This window comes from Carassius gibelio, chromosome A24 (genome assembly GCF_023724105.1).
Source record: "Carassius gibelio isolate Cgi1373 ecotype wild population from Czech Republic chromosome A24, carGib1.2-hapl.c, whole genome shotgun sequence".
Lineage (NCBI taxonomy): Eukaryota > Metazoa > Chordata > Actinopteri > Cypriniformes > Cyprinidae > Carassius > Carassius gibelio.
In genome coordinates, this window is record NC_068394.1 from 10,160,993 (window position 1) to 10,184,183 (window position 23,191).

The following is a 23,191-nucleotide window of genomic DNA, read 5'->3' on the forward strand; positions in this document are numbered from 1 at the left end:
TTTAAAAACAAAGGTTAAATACAAATCCTTGGATTTAGGCAGCATTTGTTATATGACAAATAAACATAAGCCGCACAGCAATGATCACATGCAACATGCTATGAAAAGCTATGAGTCATTGTCTTGAGGGTCACGCTACAGTACATCTCCCTACAGACCTCAAGTGACTGTGACAGATTAGAGTTTACACTGGCGTTTTATACCTGCTGAGAGAGAATGAGTGGGTCTGTTTTTAATGTATGTCTCATTCTGTTTTCCTGCAGGAATAAGTCAGGCTCTCGTACATGTTCTCTATCTTTTGTGCGTGCACACGCACTCACGCACACACTAGCACATATCTACAGTAATGTGATGGCTGTTCTAGTAGAGCACATGCATTTGAAGCTTAATAATATGTTTTGTTTCATTGTTTCAATAATATGTTCAGTTTCATTGCATATGGAGGAATACAACATAATGCGCACATTTGCAAAAATGCTGTATCTTTTGTTTTGCACGGTTCTACTCCAGGGGTTTATTTGAAGAATAAATGTAGAACAGCTGTTCCCGACTTTAACTCACATACATTTACAATACTAGATTTGCAGTTGCAGAAAGAAATATCAACCCTTGCAAGACAGCAAATGTTATTCAGTAGCTGTAGGTATTAAACATCGACATAATTTAGTATGCAAAAAAATGCAACAATGAAGCCTATCACAATTCAATATGGAAATATTACAATGTTGATATTGTTGTATTTAAATGCTGAATATTCTGTCAAGTTGAGGAGATTTTAAAATTTTAAAAAGAGAACCAATAAGTAACCAACATTTTTCAAAATAACTTTAAGATTAAATTTTTATTGACCAAATGTAAGATATAAATTCACAATTCTGAGAAGTTGCAAGTGGAGGAAAAAAGAAAAATTGTGAGATAAATGCTGCAATTCACTTTTTAATCTTTTATCTTGTGGCAGAAAAAAAAAAGCTAAGAGTAAACTCACAATTTAGAGAAAAACGTCAGAACTGCAAGTTGTAAACTCAGAATTTTGAGGGGGGGGGGGGGGGAAATCTGAATTTTATAGTTTTTAAAGATTTCAATTACATTTATTTATTCATTCATTCATTAATTTAATCATTAATTTATTTATGGAACGATATGAGTAAATAATAACAGTTTTCATTTTTGTGTAGACTTTAAATTATTTTAATAGTAGACCAGAAAACCACCTTAGGCTGAAATTACTTCATTATATAAATAAGTCTGCACATTAAATACCTTCAATGTAATAGCTCACCAAAAATGAAAATTCACCCACAACCATTCCAAACCCTTAGAGGTTTACAGCAAACCTCTCATTAGAATGTTTGAGGCCTGTCAATATAGTGCTGTAATAATTCTGGCGGGCTAAAAATTATTCAAATGTCTCTTTGAACAATGGCATTTAAGTCTAAAATAATTTCATGCACATTTTATGAAAGGTAAGTGAAAACCATAGTATGAATGTGACGGACTGAAATAATGTGTTTGTGTGTGTGTGTATGTATGTGTGTTTGTCTGTCTGTGTACCTGTTTCTGTGTGTGTGTGTGTTTGTCTGTCTGTGTACCTGTTTCTGTGTGTGTGTGTGTGTGTGTGTGTGTGTGTGTGTGTGTGTGTGTGTGTGTGTGTGTGTGTATAGCGATTCAGGAAAATGGTGTGAGGGCCGCTCTGGTTACCTTGGCACTGTTGATGGGGTGCGGTCTCTCACTCCCAGATTCTTGGCCGAGTTTTGCACTCTTGCTCCCTAAAAAGAGCCATAATTATAAATGACTTTCAGGCCTGTAAGAACACTTATTCTTTAAATAAGCATAAACCAATTCTGTGTCCATTCGATCAAAGGTGAGAAGTGGCGTCATTCAAGCTATGTTTTTGTATTGCTATGGCAATATTATGAAATATACAGTCTAAAATCTACCAAAAATGTCTAAATATTTTAGTTGAATTAATTACGATATACCAGATAATTCACCTAAAATTAATTAACCTGAGATTAATTTATCTTTGATGAGGCTTGAAAATGTTTTGCATTTACGTGGTATTTTAGGCTTGAATTGCTCTGATGGTAGAAAAACTCTTCATAATTTAATTTACAAACTGGTCAGGAGGCTTGATTAATTGCATACATTTTTCCAATATGCTATATAATAAATTAACATAATTAACACATTTTATCATCAGCCTGAGTTTTCATGCAAATAAAAACTTATAATATATATATATATATATATTACATACATAAGTAATGTATGTATGTTTGACAAATAAACACACACACACACACACACACACACACACACACACACACACACACACACACACACACACACACACACACATATATTCTATAATATTTTATGTTGTCAAATATAAATATACGCCCAAGCCCATACATGTACTGAAATGAAATCATCCAATTTATTTTAATGTATTTCTATTTCTATACTAAGTAAAATGACTTTTTAAAAATAAATATAAACAGTTTTTTTCTTCTATTTTTAAATAATTAATATAATCATTTCCTATTCTGAACAGATCATCAGTTTTTCCTCTTAAGTTTTTCCTAGTCAGCCTGCTCTGATATCCTTCATAGATGCTGTGGCTCATATTTCATAGAAAAAGAGCAGCAGTAGAGTCCTGCCAGCCAGCTGAACCTGTGACTTACAAGCCGCATCTGTCGTCACAGTTCACAAACAATGGCCTTGTCAAATGTGTTAGATGGACTTGTTTGTAATCGTTAATTAGAATATAACAACACACATACTCATAGAACATCCAGAGTCATATGCTGTGAGTAAGATGCTGCCAACTAAATGAACATCCAATGCTAAATCAATCACAGAACTATTTAACTGAGAGCGTTTTCACTCCGGAATCCTATCACGTCAAACTGAAAAATGGCCACCTGTGCCTTGACTTAGGAACGAAAACTTGTATCTTGCACATTTTACAAACATTAGCCTAGCTGTTTCCGCAAATAGCTCTGCAGGTTGGTTTGACATGAGGCATCTCGGCAGGTGCATCTGGAGCAGGATGGATCAGCAGCGGGGGACGTTACTGCCGCATAAATACAGCTGTGATAGAGAGTGGAGCACTTCAGCGTACAGGTACACTGCCTCTCCAACAACTGCTAACCGGTAAGGGCCTCAGACATGGGCGACACCATGGTCAGTCACTTATCATGTCATGATAACATCAGCAAGTATATCACCAGAGTCAGCCGCTTCGCCTACTGCTTTCCTGGGACCTTAAAAGATACAGCTGGACGTTGAGAAGAAGAACTGAGATATGAGAGGGCAATAACACAAAGAGAAGTTGTCTACAGACACTGAAAAGATTATCCAACCTTCTTGATAACCTTGTTTTAACAATCACTTCCCTAAAAATATGGTTCACTCATTTTAGCAGATCAGCAATTTAGTGTTTATACACAGAAACTGCATAATGGAGCTATTCGTCAGTGTCCCTTTCTGTTCCTTAGTGAGTACCAGGCATTATGATGGATGGGTTTATTTTAAGTCTTGCTGGGAGGTGCAAATTATGGTGAATAATAATAAATAGTCAGCCAGGAGGAGCTCTGATGACATTCATTTATATTTATATTCATAAAGTCATTTTGGAGCATGGACAGAGCAGGTAAGGAGTCATCACTCAAAGGCAGTCCAGAACATCACATATTATATACTATACATATTATATGAATTTAGCAGTTTTAAAATCAGATGTGATATGCAAATATATATTATAAAAGCTTATCCTCAGGTGAAATTAAAATATAAAGTTACTTATGAAGTTGTTTTACTACTGGCCTGATCTATGAAGGACTTGTTCCCTAATGTAGTGGTTTGACACAGTCTTGCTTCACATTTAACATCAGACATCAGAATCATTGTAAAATTTAACAAAACAACCCTTAAAATCAAACATTAAAAATATTAATACCACAAAATGCATGAATTGAAACAAAATTATAGTTATTACCCAATTATTTTTTGAAAATTAATGATAATACTATATGTGTGTGTGTGCGCGCATAAATCAATCATTTAAATATATCTATCATATCTATTATTAATTACATTCATTTAATTTTAACTAATTTTAATTTTGTTTATTTAAAATTACTTTACCTAAAATACTTATTGTATTATTATTATTAAATAATGATTAAAATTGACAGCAAATGCATTAATAACAGCAGAAGTGGAATGCGTGGAAAAACAAATCATGTGTCATTATAAATGTTTTGAGATAATGTATATGCAAATCAATGATTTATATATGTGCATACATTTATTATTAATAATTAATTTATTTAATTTAATCATGACTTTTGATTTAATATTACTTTAAATAAATAACATTTAATTTAGATATTTATATTACTACTTTTATTATTAAATAATGATTCAAACTTACAGTAAATGTATAAATGACACATTGGCTGACACATGAGATGAGAAACACTGCCCTAATTTACTCTTTTGAAAGTTATCTGAGTTACTGTCAAGGTGCCTAGTCTTTGCCTCTCATGAGTCATGACTCAGGGCCACCTTGAAGTTTCATTTCTTCAGAGCTGAGAGAGCAGCTGTCCTAGCCCTCTATTATACAAGTCTTCAGAGCTTAATGATATCAAAAGAGCAGACCCTGTCAGTTTCATCCATAACTTCATGAAGTATGCTTCAAGGCTATGGTAAAAATGGGTAGGTAATCTTCCACTTTCTAAATGAAAGGTAGCGTGGCTTCATTTAATGAGCTTCTATCCTCCTTCCAGACTAGCTAAACGGAGGGAGGAAGAGCTTAACTAATAGCCTTGTAGAGAAGCCGAAATGAGAGAAAGAAAACCAAGATAGTTAAGCTTGTTACATTTCCCAAAATAATTAATCAGGCCTTTGATAAAAATAAATCCTTTTCGAAATGAACACGGTGGCCTAATTTTTAGATTTTTTTGCAACTGTAATTCCCAATAAATTAACAGGGGAAGTAAAATTCTGAAAACATTAAAAAGTAGTAGCAGATATTAGATATTAGTTATCTTTTTCTCTGCTGGAAATGGCACTTCGAAACCAAACCATATAAATGAATTACCCAGTAGAAGCTTTAAATGAGAAAACAAGGGTTTATAAAATAAAGATATAAAAATTGGCCCATTCTACAGAGAGCTAGCATAACACTGAGAAGACAATCAATAATAGGGTTCTTCAATCTTTTATTAACATTTTAGTAAAACTAACAGATTTCAGCTTCTTTGCTTTTGTTATATGACAATCACATTTAAAGTGACTTGAGTATTTATCATTATTATTATTATTATTATTATCATTATGCAAAAAGTAAAATAAATATTATTCAATGTTGTGTATTTAGGATACATAAGATACTAACTGTGAAATTAGCATTTGCCAGACAATGAAATCTGATATCAGATGTGCTAAAACATTAGTCACATTTAAAAGACTCAAAACTCATCTGTTTAGCTGTGCATTTGTTGAATGAGCACAGTGCAATGTCCGAACTGATTTCACTGTATTTTATGTATTCTCTGTATTTTATGTAAAATCATTTTCAATTTCTGTTTTAAGTAAGTCAATTTTAAATAATTTTCACAAAAAATTTTTGTTTTATTTTTGTTCTTCATGATTATTTTACTTTCATGTAAAGCACTTTGAATTACCATTGTGTATGAAATGTGCTATATAAATAAACTTGCCTTACCTTGCCTCTTATTCAAAAATGTTTCCAAAAAAGTTATTACTTTTCAGATAATTATAATGTGATGAATATGTATGCTATCATTAAGTTTAGGCTCGTTTTTTATTTTATTTTTTTCTCAAATAAATTGAAGAAATTTATGATGACATCTCAATTCCAAATGAAAACCTCAATTTCAAATAAATGTCATTCTTTGAACTTTCTAGTTTTCAAAGAAATGTTACTTGAGCACAAAATCTGCATAAATGATTTCTGAAGACTGCAGTAATGATGCTGAATATTACACTTGAAAACAGTTACTCTAAATTATTTTAATGTCTTATAATAATATTTAATAAAAACGTTTTACTATATTACAGTTTTTACTTTATTTTCGATCAAATTAATGCAGTCTTACAGCATGACAAAACAATAAAATAAATTTAATGACCCCAAACTTTTGAATGGTTCCGTACATACACTGTTGGACATTGTAAGTGGAAAAAGTGTGTTTGGAGTTTAACTTGGCTAAAGGTCTACAGGGCCAAAATTGTTACCCAAGAACAGAACATACCTGCTTCCTCATGACGTCAGTGGCCTGCATGATGCATCGTGGGGGCAGGCCGTGATTGCGGGCCAGAAGAATGGCCTGTTCCAGCGTGACACTCAGAGTACAACTGCAAGACAAACAATGACGTACAGGTCAGCATTTAGCACCGCACACTCCACATTATAATGTACAATCAGAACTGTTTATCAAATATCATAAAGTATTCAGATGCTGATAGCAGCGATAGCAAAAAATTAGGGTGGTAATTACACTAAAGGAGAAAAAAGCTATTTTTATCAGAGATCACTTTCCACTAGCCACGTTCTAACTGAATGAATTATGCAGAGATGTTTTGTTAATAATTAAATAAAAAAATAAAAAAGACAGAGAAGCTAAATAAATATGACTACATTCTGATTACAGCATGGAGGACAGATTTTGTCTCTACTTGGAAAACGTCTCAGGTTACAAATGTAACCTTGGTTCCCTGAGAACAGGGAACGAGACAATACGTCAACGACGCTATGGGGAACGCCTCAGGTGTGACAGGTGTCTGAAATCAAATATCAACTCACAGCAATCATGCTGACCGGCGACAGCCGTGAATCATCAGCTTGAATGATGAGCGTGCGACCTGGATATAAAAAGGGCGCCTTGAAACCATGACAATATCCTTTCGTCTGAAGGGACTGTTTGGCAGGCAGACCCTGAGGCATGGCTGGGAGACGTATTGTCTCGTTCCCTGTTCTCAGGGAACCAAGGTTACATTTGTAACCTGAGACGTTCCCTTTCGAAGGGAACTTCGACAATACGTCAACGACGCTATGGGGAACGAAATACCCACGCCGCCATGCTAAAGGGAGTGCATGCTTAATGGCAGTGACAACTGTCAGAACCAGCATTCAGTGAACGCTAGAACCACTCACCCTCAGGTCACACAGGGCTGTCAGTGACAGCACTCCCTACGGTCATAGCCCAAGCTATATGATACCACAGAAAACCTCCATAAACATAGTTTAGTGAAAGGTCTACCTGGGCCTGCTCAAGGGCCTAGGACCACAACTTCAACTTCTTAGAAGGGGTCCCTTCTAGGGAATGTGGCTAGGGAACCCGAGGGAACCCCAGCCAGTCACTATTCAGGGGAATGTACCACCTGAAAAGCCACCAGGCAGGCCTGACCTGGTGTCACTACATAAGACACTACAGACTGGCCACTTCCTGTCTGTCCGAAGACAGAGCCTCTGGACACTTGCCTTTAGGAAGGCATCCAGCCCGAGGAACTGCGGAGCAGGCAGTGAACCACTTGGCCCGGATCTCAGAGACGGGATATCCTGGAGAGTATGACTCAGCGTAGTGCTTTACAACCCTTGCCAGCGAGGGGAGTTTCTCTACTCGATCCACGGATCTACCAAGTGTTTGTGTTTCAAAACACTGAGGAGGCCTGTGAGGGCCTTAGGACTGATCTAACTGGGAGGCCTCATGAGAGGCCTACGACCGACGGACCAGACTCAGGAGACCACATACTCACATTGACCCTCAGTGAGGGGAGCATAAGTTCTACCTGGTAGGCAACCAGGCTGTAGCAGGATAAAAAAGGTTCCAGGAGGGAACCCGTAGCAGAGAATAAAAACTTGAGCCGAGCCAGGGCGCAAACTCACCTCCAGTAGCTGCCTGATAAGGACTGCTAAACTGAAAGTAAGTGGCCACTAGCTTACGAAACCCAGCATCACCGTGAAACTACTCCCAGGGAGACCTGGAGAAGCCTACTACCTGACAACCACAGTATGTGGGAGCTCACTTTCAGAGAGGCCTGGTGAAGCCTGCTATCTGATAACCACAATATGTGGGAGTTCACCTACAGAGAGGCCTAGAGAGGCTTACTACCTGTTACCAGATAACCACCTTAAGTGGAAACTGAAAGTCATTTGGAACTCAACTCCAGGGAGGCCTGGTGAGGCCTACCACCTGACAACCACAGTATGTGGGAGCTCAACTTCAGGGAGGCCTAGTGAGGCCTACTACCTGATAAACACAGTGCAGGAAAGCTTACTTTCAGGGAGGCCTGGAGAGGCCTACTACCTGAAAACCATAGCTGATAGTGAGCCAGACTGGCAGTCCAGTTGACTGTCTTTGGGGCTTTGCCTTCAGGGAGGCCTTATGAGGCCTACTGCCTGACAGTTCAAAGAAGCGGGAATTCAACTCCAGGGAGGCCTGTGGGGCCTGCCACCTAGTAACCACAGTATGTGGGATTAAACCCTCAGGGAGGCCTAGTAAAGCCTACTACCTGACTACCACAAAATGTGGGAGCCCACCTTCAGGGAGGCCTGAAGAGGCCTACTACCTGAAACAGTCTAATCAGCTGGATGTAACTGCTGCTGGGGACTCGCCTAACAGGGAGGCCTGGGCGAGCCTGCTAGCTGATAGCGAGTCTATTCTGCTACTTTACCGAACACTGCTGGAACCATACTATTAAAAACTTTTCCTATAGTTTTGTCCAAGTGTATGTTCCACAATGTTGCGACCCACCTCAGAGGAGGCCTGTTAAGGCCTACTAATCAGCAGTGAGCCTTCTGCCCGAACTACCAGGGCCAACCATCGAAGGTGAGCTGGCCTAGGAGCCCTATTGGGGGCTATTCCGTCAAGGAGGCCTGCTGGGGCCTACTACCCAACTGCAGCCTTTGCGGCAGAAATCTGTTGCTACAGCATCCTGGTACCTAATCACATTGCCAGAGGCAGTGTACTCAGCAAATAGCAATACCCTTATAGCAGGGGAGTACAACATACGCCATTCTGCCTAGTGGAGGCCCCATTAGGGGCCTACCTACTAAATGCATAGGCATCAGCCCATGGCAATGCTCTGGCTTCAAAGGGAGCGGAGTTCAAAAACCGGAATGGAATGTAGTTTAGAACTCCCTGCTCAACCGGAGCCATCGTGGTGTGAGGTAGATACATACAGAGCTGAGAATGGACTACTCAAAACTACCCTGAGTTAGCGGGGGAGTAACAACCATATGCCCCTGCAATGTTAGACAGGGAACAGGCCTGCAAGTGGCTCCAAAGGGTGACAGGGATTTGTCCTGCGCCCAGCCTAGGGGAGCGGGGGGGCTAAATTGCAAGCCAACCCACTTCAACCCATCGGTCGAGCGATTAGCTCAACGGGCTGAGTGGAGCCAGCTCTAGAGGCCCAAAAACATCTCTGTTCGGCAGGGTCTGACAAACTCTCACTTCGCAGAGCGAAAGATGGCCTAACCCTGCCAGACTGATCCTACCTCAGCTACCACCTTGCATTACTCTATCACCCCTGAATGCAGAGAAAGGGGCGGGCCTTGGCCAACAACTCCCATTTAAGGGAGGAGGCTGAAATCAAGGGGAGGAAGCCTAACACAAAATGAATGTGGCAGCTATACTTAGCAACACGCCTCCAACATCCCTAGCATAGCCTAGGCCAGCTACAGAGGCGGCCCGGATGAGGGCCGACCTACAAGCATAGATCTACCTGAGGGCTCGGAGGAGCCACAGCCTACTTGATTGAGAGGCCGTGAAAACACTCAACCTACTGAAACCCAACAGAGCTCAGGGGAGCGAGTACTCAGGATACCAATGTCACAAACCGATAGGCAGGACATCTATCTGAAGATCTATCTGAAGCGCCAGCGTCAGTCTAAACCTAAAGCAAAAAAGTTTTTTTTTTTTTTCTAGGAAGACCAACTACTCTACCCTCTGGGTGGCTAATAGCCCTGAGGCTAACAGAAATGAGCGGTGGCCCACCACGCATATAAAATGTTATGACAGGAAGGCCATCACATACTCAGCACAGAAGCCAAATCTTCTTTGAGCTTCTTCCTAATTCGTTCTAGCCACCAACTGGGGGAGGCTTCAGGGCCCTAAAGTCCATACTTTAATTGCTCCTCTAAGAATGACCCCCTAGGTCTATACAGGGAACAGGGTCTGTAGAGAAATACAATCAGTGTTAGTTATACACACAGAATTTTACAAACCAAAAGTTCACCTGCGGCGTGCAGAGTGAAGACTCGCCAGAGAGTTCTCAATGAATCTGGGGTCCACCACTTTTACATGCCTAAAAGAGGCGCTCACATCAACCAGTTGCTACGGCGGCCCACCAGAACATAGTTCTCATCATAAGGCACATCCCCAGGGCTGGTGTAACGTAAACGCCTGGGGAGTCAAGAAGAGGGAGAGGGCTGGTAGAAAAAGCCCTCCAGGGAGATCAGACCCTACTTCCGCTGAGCGTTGCAGCGCTTGTGCTGAATGACCTCCCTTAAGTCCCTCTTTTTGCGGGAGGCTCGCCTCCTCTGTGTCCTACTCCTCCATGGAGGGGGGGCACGAGAGGCGACACTAGACCTCTGGTCCTGCCTACGGTCCTCAGACCAAGACGGACCAGGTCCTCCCGCCTGCCTGGGCTGGGGCCCGGATCTCAGCGGTATACAGGTCTTAAATGCAGCCGAGCGCGCCTTCGCCTCCCTAAACTTCCCAACCACCGCCTCAACGGAGGTGCCAAAAAGTTTAGCAGGCGAAACTGGTGAATCAAGGAGAAGGGACTTTTCTTTCTCCCCGATATCAGCCAAGTTGAGCCACAGATGCCTCTCTGTGGCCACCATCGCCGCCATCGATCGGCCGATCGCGGCAACAGTCTGTTTAGTGGCCCGGAGGGACAAATCTGTGGTCCGGCGCAACTCAGCGACCGCCTCAGGGGACAGCCCTGCCCCCTGGTCGAGATCCTGCAGCAGGTCAGCTTGGTAGGCTTGGAGCACTGCCATGGTATGAAGGGCAGCACCAGCCTGACCTGCTGCCGTGTACGCTCTGCCATTCAAGCGAGCCGTGGTTTTAAGGGGCTTGGATGGCAGAGTCGGAGCTTTTAGTGTCGACACCCGCCCAGAAACGAGATAGTTCGCAAACGTCTCGTCAACGGGCGGCATCGACACATAACCGTACTCACCGATCCCCTCAACATCAGCGAAGTTACCCTGCTGATGTCGATGAATACGGGCAGAGTACGGTTTCTTCCATGCCCTCTCGATCTCTGAATGGAGATCAGGAAGGAATGGAAGGCTCTGCTGAGCTGGTGGTCTATGTTCAGGGAGAAACCGATCATCCAAATGACCGCGAACGATCTCTCCCTGAGCGCGCCGCCATGGCAACTGAAGTTTGTCAGTGGCGCGCTCCATAACTTCCACCAACTCTGCGTACACGGGGCAGGATGGCTGACGAGGTTGAGGATCTAAATCATCCTCCTCAGCCATCTCTTGCCCGGCCTGAAGAGCACTCGCTGCAGTATTAGTAGGAGAAAAGTCTCCGTCATCCCCCTGCAGCTCACTCTCGTCAGCCGATGACGCGTCCGAGAGGTTAACGCCCCCCTCGAGACTGTCAGCGAGCTCCATCTGGGAGCCCCATGAAGCGCGTCGCCGCTCTGCCTCGGCACGAGCGGGACCCGATCCGCGAGGACCAGACGCTGAACTCTCTTCCCTCGAGAAGAGAGCCAGACGAGAGCGGAGCGTTCTCATGGGAAAACGCTCACAATTTGCACAGGACGCTCCCTCAAGAGCATCCCGTGCGTGCTCTTCACCCAAACAGTACACACACATCTCGTGAGTGTCACCCGGCGACAAATATCTTGGGCACGGGTCAGCACATTTCACGAAATTTTTAGGACTTGCCTTAGATGTGCGTTTCATTTTCGCTGTAAGCAGACGTTTAAATCAGACAAAACAGTCCCTGAAGACGAAAAGGATATTGTCATGGTTTCAAGGCGCCCTTTTTATATCCAGGTCGCACGCTCATCATTCAAGCTGATGATTCACGGCTGTCGCCGGTCAGCATGATTGCTGTGAGTTGATATTTGATTTCAGACACCTGTCACACCTGAGGCGTTCCCCATAGCGTCGTTGACGTATTGTCGAAGTTCCCTTCGAAAGGGAACCAAGGCATTTAACAAGCTTGTGTGGCCAAAAGAGCTTTATGAGGTACCACTAAACAAAGTCAATGAGCAGCATCTGGGTCAATATGACCTAATCCAAATGACAAACCTAAATGATGACTTATTTAGAGACATAGCAAACTGATTTTAGATTACCAAGAACATAAACGGAGATCTGATAAACAATGAAGCAATCATGAAAAAAATCAATATCTGACACTAATGTTTTTATACCTGTGGGGAGGCTGTTTAAAACTGGTGAGCTGTAACACATAATCTGTCAGAAAGATATTTGGTTATTTAATAGCTTGTCCACTGTCAAACTGTCTATATCCATGATGCATTAGCCTGACATTTCCATCTTATTTTTGGTGATATATACATGTTCACAGGCAGAGGTGTCAGATGTATTATATGGCTCTTATCTGTGAATTCAATCATCCAGTTATTCTGAATTGAGAACAACACGGACCTTTGGCTCAAGAAAAAGGCTATTCAATATTCTAGCTGTGATACTAGAATATATAAAAGTTACCAGGGCATGTATTTGTTTTCTGTTTTGTCTTTATAAAAAAACGCATTAGGATTCTTTGCAAGTTTCACTCTGAATGTTTGCTGTTGGCAACAAATGGGTTTCTTTCTGGCAAACTGCTGACTATGTTGAAATTCACCTGATGCTTATGTGTATTTTACCCTCAATTGTATGTATAGATCGATCCTCTTGATTTATAATAGAGAGAGAGAAAAAAAAAGATTTCAGATCACCAGTGTTCCTCACATTAGCCACTGATATCGCACATTCACAGTCATTTTACACTTCAAGGACATGTCATGATGCAGCAAAGAGAGATGAATCTTGCTAAAGTGTGGGCTTGATTTATGTGTTTCTGTTTCTCTGATAGACAGACACATATTGAGTGTCAAGGGCACTGTGTGACCTCTTTACGGTAACAAACTTCACCTCAATATTGATTCTCTGTGTTTTACGGCTGATTGAGCTGTACCTTCTCTTCTCAGCTGTAACATTCCTACTGTTCCTTAATTGCCAAAATAATTCCAGTGAATGCTTGAAAGAAAGTGTAAAGGGCCTTTTACTCTCATGTCATGACCTCCACATGGCTAGCAGTGAAGAAAGCATCACGGAAGAACAATTTTATGAGCTTAAAGGGTTGGTAGCAGGAAATTTGAGAGGGTTTATTGTAAAACTAATAAAAGTGAACCTGTCAGTTTAGTATTATTTATATACTAATCTCAGCACCCCCCCCCCCCCAAAAAAAACCAAACAAACAAACAAACAAAACAAAAACAAAAAAACATACTATTTATTGATTATTTTGATTTTGCTTTTATTCTTACATTTTGGCTTTGATTTTACTTTGAGTTTTAGTAATGTTTGTGCTTGTCTTCTGTTTTGTTTTATAAATATTTTAATAATACTTTAATTTATTTTTAACTGCCAAGGCAGTTTTTTATCTAATATTTATATTAGATATTTTTTATTTTAAGTACAGAATGCAAGATTTAAGTTTTTATTATTAAACAAATTATGTTTAAAATCTTTTATATATATTATAATTATTTGATCAAGCCCATAGAAGGCTCAAGATTTACATAATCAGTACACACTGCTGTGTGGCTGCTATATATTACTATGAGGTCCAATTATTAAGTTAATACAGGCTTTTTGTGCCAATAAAACCGTCATAATACAGTTTTTCAATCCTTATGGGTTTACAGTAGGGTTCAATAGAAAACTCAAACTCAAAGCCTGCATCACAGTTCCACAACATAATTTGTGCTGAAATGTCTTCCCTGCCACTACAACACTACAGCATGATTTAACCATCCAGCTAGGTTCTTCTACAATCACCCCATCAACATTCAGAAAAGCCACATTGCAAAGTCTGCTCGATCTTGCTGGTTTGCATTGCACAACATCAGAAAGATCAGCCCTTTCTAACAGAGCATGCTGCAAAACTTCTTGTCCAGGAGTTTGTCATTTCTAGGCTGGACTACAGCAACGCTCTTGTGGCTGGACTTCCATCAAGCACAATCAAACCTCTATACATGATTCAGAATTCAGAAGCACAACTGGTCTTCAATGAGCCCAAAAGAGCCCATGTTAAACTTTTCTTTATCTCCTTGCACTGGCTACCGGTTGCATCTCGCATCAATTTCAAGACATTGATGCTTGAATATAGAACACCCACAGGTTCAGTACCCACGTATTTCCACTCACTATTACAAATCTACATCCCCTCCACAAGTCTGATAGTGAGCGACACCTCATGGTACCATCACAGAGAGGCGCAAAATCATTTTCCAGAACATTCACGTTCATCATTCCTGGCTGGTGGAATGATCATACCAACCCTATCTGCAATGCAGAATACCTGACAATTTTCAAGCGAAAGCTGAAAACTTAAAAATCTCTTTTAACGCTACTTTACTTAATCCTAAAAAAAAAAAAAAAAAAACACTATTTGAACGATGCCTGATTACGAGCACTTCCTTTGTCTGTTTGCCTCTTTAAGAAGAATCACTTTATGTAATCCACAATTGTAAGTCGCTTTGGATAAAAGCATCTACAAAATAACTTAATGTAAATGTTAAATGTGCTTCACAACCTGTTTAAGTTGAACTTAACTGATTGTGAACCTTATTGCGAAATAAATTTAGCCATAAAATAGACATCGGCTCTCACTTAACTTTAGCAACATTTGGCAGGTGAACAGTTTAAAGCAAGGCTTGTGAGTCTTTGAAACTATTTAATTTCATTAAAAGCAGAAACTCACACATTTTGTCTGTTGATTGAGGCTGTTAGGCAGGAAAAAGTATATAGATAGGACAACATTCTAAAAGCGCTGATGCTCTGCAGATCATGCATACTGGGTGTTTTATCACATGGATAATTCATCCAAAAATGAACAGGAGTAAGAGTTTCTTTCTTCTGCTGAACACAAAGGAAGATATTTTAAAGAATGTGAGTAACCAAAATGTTGATGATTCCCACTGACTTCCTGAGTATTTTTTCCATACTATAAAAGTCAATGGGGTACATCAACTTTTTGGTTATACCCATATTCTTCTAAATATCTTATTTTATGTTCAACAGAAGAAACTCATACAGGTTTGAAACAACTTGAGGGTGAGTAATTGATGACAATTTTAACTTTTTGAATGAACTATCCCTTTATCCCAGGTTAACCACATCTGAAATTCTACTCTTTGGAATTAATTAATCAACTGTCACATATCTTGCAAGCAGTACAACACATTTGCTGCCTAAACCTTTTTAACACAACTTCAGTTAAGCAACTATTACTAAAAGTTGACTTGAAACAAACTATAAATATGCAAAAATGCCCGAAACCATGTTTTTTAGACAGACACATATTGAGTGTCAAGGGCACTGTGTGACCTCTTTACGGTAACAAACTTCACCTCAATATTGATTCTCTGTGTTTTACGGCTGATTGAGCTGTACCTTCTCTTCTCAGCTGTAACATTCCTACTGTTCCTTAATTGCCAAAATAATTCCAGTGAATGCTTGAAAGAAAGTGTAAAGGGCCTTTTACTCTCATGTCATGACCTCCACATGGCTAGCAGTGAAGAAAGCATCACGGAAGAACAATTTTATGAGCTTAAAGGGTTGGTAGCAGGAAATTTGAGAGGGTTTATTGTAAAACTAATAAAAGTGAACCTGTCAGTTTAGTATTATTTATATACTAATCTCAGCACCCCCCCCCCCAAAAAAAAACCAAACAAACAAACAAACAAAACAAAAACAAAAAAACATACTATTTATTGATTATTTTGATTTTGCTTTTATTCTTACATTTTGGCTTTGATTTTACTTTGAGTTTTAGTAATGTTTGTGCTTGTCTTCTGTTTTGTTTTATAAATATTTTAATAATACTTTAATTTATTTTTAACTGCCAAGGCAGTTTTTTATCTAATATTTATATTAGATATTTTTTATTTTAAGTACAGAATGCAAGATTTAAGTTTTTATTATTAAACAAATTATGTTTAAAATCTTTTATATATATTATAATTATTTGATCAAGCCCATAGAAGGCTCAAGATTTACATAATCAGTACACACTGCTGTGTGGCTGCTATATATTACTATGAGGTCCAATTATTAAGTTAATACAGGCTTTTTGTGCCAATAAAACCGTCATAATACAGTTTTTCAATCCTTATGGGTTTACAGTAGGGTTCAATAGAAAACTCAAACTCAAAGCCTGCATCACAGTTCCACAACATAATTTGTGCTGAAATGTCTTCCCTGCCACTACAACACTACAGCATGATTTAACCATCCAGCTAGGTTCTTCTACAATCACCCCATCAACATTCAGAAAAGCCACATTGCAAAGTCTGCTCGATCTTGCTGGTTTGCATTGCACAACATCAGAAAGATCAGCCCTTTCTAACAGAGCATGCTGCAAAACTTCTTGTCCAGGAGTTTGTCATTTCTAGGCTGGACTACAGCAACGCTCTTGTGGCTGGACTTCCATCAAGCACAATCAAACCTCTATACATGATTCAGAATTCAGAAGCACAACTGGTCTTCAATGAGCCCAAAAGAGCCCATGTTAAACTTTTCTTTATCTCCTTGCACTGGCTACCGGTTGCATCTCGCATCAATTTCAAGACATTGATGCTTGAATATAGAACACCCACAGGTTCAGTACCCACGTATTTCCACTCACTATTACAAATCTACATCCCCTCCACAAGTCTGATAGTGAGCGACACCTCATGGTACCATCACAGAGAGGCGCAAAATCATTTTCCAGAACATTCACGTTCATCATTCCTGGCTGGTGGAATGATCATACCAACCCTATCTGCAATGCAGAATACCTGACAATTTTCAAGCGAAAGCTGAAAACTTAAAAATCTCTTTTAACGCTACTTTACTTAATCCTAAAAAAAAAAAAAAAAAAACACTATTTGAACGATGCCTGATTACGAGCACTTCCTTTGTCTGTTTGCCTCTTTAAGAAGAATCACTTTATGTAATCCACAATTGTAAGTCGCTTTGGATAAAAGCATCTACAAAATAACTTAATGTAAATGTTAAATGTGCTTCACAACCTGTTTAAGTTGAACTTAACTGATTGTGAACCTTATTGCGAAATAAATTTAGCCATAAAATAGACATCGGCTCTCACTTAACTTTAGCAACATTTGGCAGGTGAACAGTTTAAAGCAAGGCTTGTGAGTCTTTGAAACTATTTAATTTCATTAAAAGCAGAAACTCACACATTTTGTCTGTTGATTGAGGCTGTTAGGCAGGAAAAAGTATATAGATAGGACAACATTCTAAAAGCGCTGATGCTCTGCAGATCATGCATACTGGGTGTTTTATCACATGGATAATTCATCCAAAAATGAACAGGAGTAAGAGTTTCTTTCTTCTGCTGAACACAAAGGAAGATATTTTAAAGAATGTGAGTAACCAAAATGTTGATGATTCCCACTGACTTCCTGAGTATTTTTTCCATACTATAAAAGTCAATGGGGTACATCAACTTTTTGGTTATACCCATATTCTTCTAAATATCTTATTTTATGTTCAACAGAAGAAACTCATACAGGTTTGAAACAACTTGAGGGTGAGTAATTGATGACAATTTTAACTTTTTGAATGAACTATCCCTTTATCCCAGGTTAACCACATCTGAAATTCTACTCTTTGGAATTAATTAATCAACTGTCACATATCTTGCAAGCAGTACAACACATTTGCTGCCTAAACCTTTTTAACACAACTTCAGTTAAGCAACTATTACTAAAAGTTGACTTGAAACAAACTATAAATATGCAAAAATGCCCGAAACCATGTTTTCACCGGATTATCTGGAATTATCAGTTGGTTATGAGCAAAAGCAGGTTAAATAAAGAGTGTTTGTTTGATGAAGGCATGTTTAGAGGGGTAAACAAGACTGAATTCACCGTAAAAGTTGGCAGGTCTGAGCATCTGGGGTTTCACAAAAGCTGAGATGTGGCCTGCAATTACCCTGGCGTACAAATGTGAGTTACTCATACCCAAACCAACACAAGCAATGCTGCAAACATTTCATGCTGCTTTTATCCAATACACTACAGAAAAGTGCCACTCAAAGAGCAGCATGCTTGTGCATCTGTTGCCATATTTGTTGCCATGTGTAAGGCCTTGAAATTGAAATCGAAATACCATTTCAGCAACATGCAGTGCTAATAAAAAGTCAACACCCTCCTGCTCTTCACATCCTGAGAATTATTATTCATACCAAAACAACAACACATGGACAATTTACTAATTAAATTACAAATAAAAGCTAATTTCTCAAATTGGCTCACCCTCTATGTGAACACGGCTGTTTGGTCAAATGAAGGTGAACAACCTTTCCAAGCAGATTTGTGACATAGGTCTTGAAAATGTCCAGTTAGGGCAAGGATTTAAAAAATCATGCCAATATATATATCTCAACACATTGTAAAGCTTCCTATATACAAATGTGACCAGACGATAAAAAATGTCCCCAAGATCTGCTTTTAAAGAAATATGGTTTTATTGTGCTGCAGCACACGTTCTATCAGCTGCAGTTCTGGCGCCGCTATACTACGACATGTAGTACCGTTGCTCCCTACACACAGAGTACGCACTGCGCAGTTTATGTAGGGCACCAGCTCCCAGGGGGGCACCATTCCAGTTGCTCAAAAAATAAAAAATCTTATTATTACCATATACGTATACGTAAATAAACATGTAAACATTTCATGGTAAAGACAGTAGACAGGCGATGCACACGTGACACGCCATTCCCGTAGCCGTGCGCGAGCTCGCTCTCACCTCATGTTTGAGGCTGTATGCAAATGATCAGAACTGATGGACAACTTTGCCTAGGTAAGAACAACAACAACAGTAGTATGGCGCCGAGATAAGAAAAAGAAAAAAAAACGGACATCACTACACTGCAGTGTTGTGAACGTGCTCACAACAGACACGGGAAGAGAAGACAATGTTGAATAAAGTCGTCGCTTTTGTTATTTTTGGACCAAAATGTATTTTTGATGCTTCAACAAATTCTAACTGACCCTCTGATGTCACATGGACTACTTTGATGATGTTTTTATTACCTTTCTGGACATGGACAGTATACCGTGTATACTTTAAAAACATCATTTTTTTGTCATCCTAGAACTGGCAAAAAATATAGAATCAAATCTGTGATTACTTGTGTTTCCACTCATGCTGTGTATTTGATCCGTTGTCCTTGTGGTATAGGTTATGTGGGAAAAACGTTGCGTCAATTGAAACAAAGAATTAGTTAACATAAGAGTTCGATCAGAAGAAAAGATCTAAATTATCCAGTTGCGGCACACTTATTAACTTTGAATCACGATGTAACCTCTTTACGCTTTTGTGGGATTGAGAAAGTAACTTTGCCACCTAGAGGTGGAGACATTGAATTACTTCTACAGAGACGCGAACTGTTTTGGATTTACACCCTTCAAACTTTATCACCTATGGGTATGAACGATGAAGCATTATTTAATGTAATGTTATAGTCATGCAATTGTTTTGAATGAGGTGTTGTTTTTACTGTGTATTCACGATGAGTTTGAGAGACTATGGAGCCTGACTACCGGTTTAGAATTACAATTTGATGCTGTTTGATGACGATGTGTTGATTGTGTTTTTTGGATGATTTTGTTAACCTATTCGGTTGTTAAGTGATGACGTAGGAAGCGCTGCTTCCGGGTCCAAGCCTCAACTCACTTCACTTGAGAATACTACCTCAGCAGCCGTTTAAGAGCACTGTTTATTCATATTAAATCATTTAAGCTAAACGCTTTCAAACTTATGGTATACACTACAGTCTCCGTGCTCACAGCGTCCCAAACACAAATATTTTTTTATATATTTTTTAATATTTATATTTTCATTGTCTGACTATCTGGGATTTCGGTATGGAGTTAAAGGTTAAGATTATAACTTTTTCGCTAGTATTCTATCACATTGTGAGTTTATATTAGCACCTTTTGTTGTTTTCTCGTGGTAACTGATAGAGCGTTTGGAGACGGAAGCGCTGCTACGTGACGTAAGACTTAACAAGCGAATAGGGGGATCTTGATTGTTGTAACTGTTTATGATGTGGTGCTAATTATGTATTCTGAATGAGCTTAATTATGTGCAGATGGAGCTCTGTTAATTGGTCATGTGTTTATTTTAAAAGAGATGAATTTGAACATTTGTATACTCCTGATGAAGGTCGTGTGACCGAAACGTTGGTGTGATAAAAATTTTAATTTGCAAGTTAAGATAGTGTGCGGGAGTTCCTTATATGTTGATACGACCCACCTGGTCTTTATTTTCTATGTACCTATCACTTACAGGTGTGCGATGGAGTTCGTTCACTGTTATTTTTGGACCAAAATGTATTTTCGATGCTTCAACAAATTCTAACTGACCCTCTGATGTCACATGGACTACTTTGATGATGTTTTTATTACCTTTCTGGACATGGACAGTATACCGTACATACATTTTCAATGGAGGGACTGAAAGCTCTCAGATCAAACCTAAAATACCTTAAACTGTGTTCCGAAGATGAACGGAGGTCTTACCGGTTTGGAACAACATGAGGGCGAGTCATTAATGACATAATTTTTATTTTTATAATAATTTTTGGGTGAACTAACTCTTTAATGTAACAAGCTTTGTCTTTATTATAGGGATATTAGTTTGACTGCAATGCTGACACAGCTTGCAAAATAGAAAAACCAACATGACAAACAATTAGTGATGGGAAGTTCGATTCTTTTCCGAGAACCGGTTCTTTCAGACGGTTCGATTCAATAAACCAGTTGAAAAAACGGTTTACCGGTTCTTTTATGCTTGACGTAATGACGTCATTGCTGACGTCATTTATCAAACATTCAAATATATAAAGCGAGTAATCATACCTTTAGTAAGTTAAAAAACACATAAACATGAAAAGTTTACAATTAAGTTTTGCAACAATGCACCCAAATACAGTAACAGCAATAATGTGCAAACGAGTATTTAAGTCTTTAAAATATAAAGTAAATAAATTAGGTGTCATCAGCGCTCCATGATCCACTTACTATACATAATCCATTGCGATGTATTTGTTATTAAATGAACTTACGTTTCACCAGATTGCCCTTCATTCAAGTCCACGGTTTACCCGCGCTCATAACATTAGCACAGAATCAGTTCAGAATCAATCACCAAAAGAATCAGTTCAGTTCAGACGCCCTGTGTGTCGGTCTGCTTCATGCTGAATCACACATGCGCAGTATCATCAGCTCCTCGGTTCTGGAATCAGACGTGTCCAACAGAAACGTTTTTTTGGTTCAGTGTACTGATGATACAAAAACCGTCATCAGTATCATCAGTTCATTGGTTCTCAAATCGGTTGCGCCCAAAAGAAAAGGTTTTCGGTTCAGTGTACTGGTGATCCGAAAACCGATGCAACCAGTTCTTGACTTTGAGAATGAGAATCAGCTCATCGGTTCTTAAACCGGATGCGTCCGACAGAAACAGTTCTCAGTTCAGTGTACTGGTGATCCGAAAACCGATGCAACCGGTTCTTGACTCGGGAAACGAGAATCAGCTCATCGGTTCTCAAACCGGACACGTCCGACAGAAACGGTTCTCAGTTTAGTGTACTAGTGATCTGAAAACCAATGCAACCGATTCTTGACTCGAGAACGAGAAGTGCTCCAGCAGTGGGTGTGTTCGTTCATTATCTGGCTCGGCTCTGTGTTCATCTTCAGTTCTCTCTTCATAGCAGTTCAGTCAGTGTACTGTGAGTAAATGAATTACTCCGCGATATTGGTTTTTTTTAACTCAGAGGGAGTGTCAGTCACGTTAAAAAAGTTAACAGCTTAAATAATTTGTGGATTAATGCTTATTTGAGACGTGGACCATTTCAAACGATTCAGTTCGATTTGGTGAAATGGTTCAACCGGTTCACTAAGAAGAACCAGTTAAATTGAATGATTCATTCACGAATCGGACATCACTACAAACAATCATGATAATTCTTTTTTTTTATTAATTTTCGCCCACCAGAACAAACAAATACAACCCCACCCATCCCCCTAACCATCATCCTCCAAAGACCCAGCACCCCGGTCCGCGATTGTGCCCTTGTAATGCCATTTGCCCCTGCCCCTCCAGAAGTCTGTGCATGCCACTGCAATCAGTGTAAAACATATCACTGTTCAAAAGTTTGGGGGTCAGTGAGAGCATGCTGCTCTTTGAGTGGCACTTTCATTAAAAGATTAAAAAGTAAAATAGACTTTGACACATTTCAAACGAATGCTATTTTTAAACTTTCTATTCATCAGAGAATCCAGACAAAAAGGTATATATCACAGTCCCAACAAAAATATCAAGCAGAACAACTATTCAGTATTGACGAAAAAGTGTATCTTAGGTAACAAATCAGCATATTAGAATGATTTGTGAAGGTTCATGTGACTTTTAAGACTTGAGTATTGACATCACAGGAATAAATTACATTTTAAAATATACTGAAATAGAAAAATATTTTAAATTGTAATAATATGAATTGTAATAAGTATTTTGATCAAATAAATGCAGCCTACGCCCGAGTAAGAGAATTAAAATTAAAGAAACATTAAAAAATATAATACCACACCCAGACTAGTAAATGACTAACAAAAGAACTTGAACTGCTCACCTCTGGGTGATACTAAAATTGGTCTTGAATTTAATAAAATGTGTCCCCTCATTTGAGATCAAGATCACAAATCAGCCCTTAGAGAAAAAGAGCTGTCTGGACCATCTCTGAAAAGATTAAGTGAGACCTTCTAAATGTAGATCTGAGATGCAGAATATTCATAATTGCTTTGGATGAATGATTAGTGCAGAGAAAGGTGTATTTATGGAATGATAAATGAGCATGTAATGAGGATTATTACATATTCATACAAAAGAGGA

At 39.2% G+C, this 23,191-nt stretch overlaps 1 protein-coding gene across 1 annotated transcript in view; it reads right to left on the bottom strand.

Annotated features, from left to right (window-relative positions):
• LOC127946207 (phosphatidylinositol 3,4,5-trisphosphate-dependent Rac exchanger 2 protein) overlaps positions 1-23,191 on the bottom strand; it is a 144,202-nt gene that overhangs the window by 9,884 nt on the left and 111,127 nt on the right. The window contains exons 38-39 of the mRNA XM_052542607.1: positions 6,285-6,387; positions 1,699-1,766 (exon numbers count right to left, since the gene is read on the bottom strand). Coding sequence (XP_052398567.1) covers positions 1,699-1,766; positions 6,285-6,387 — 171 coding nt within the window. The remainder of the gene's footprint in view (positions 1-1,698; positions 1,767-6,284; positions 6,388-23,191) is intronic.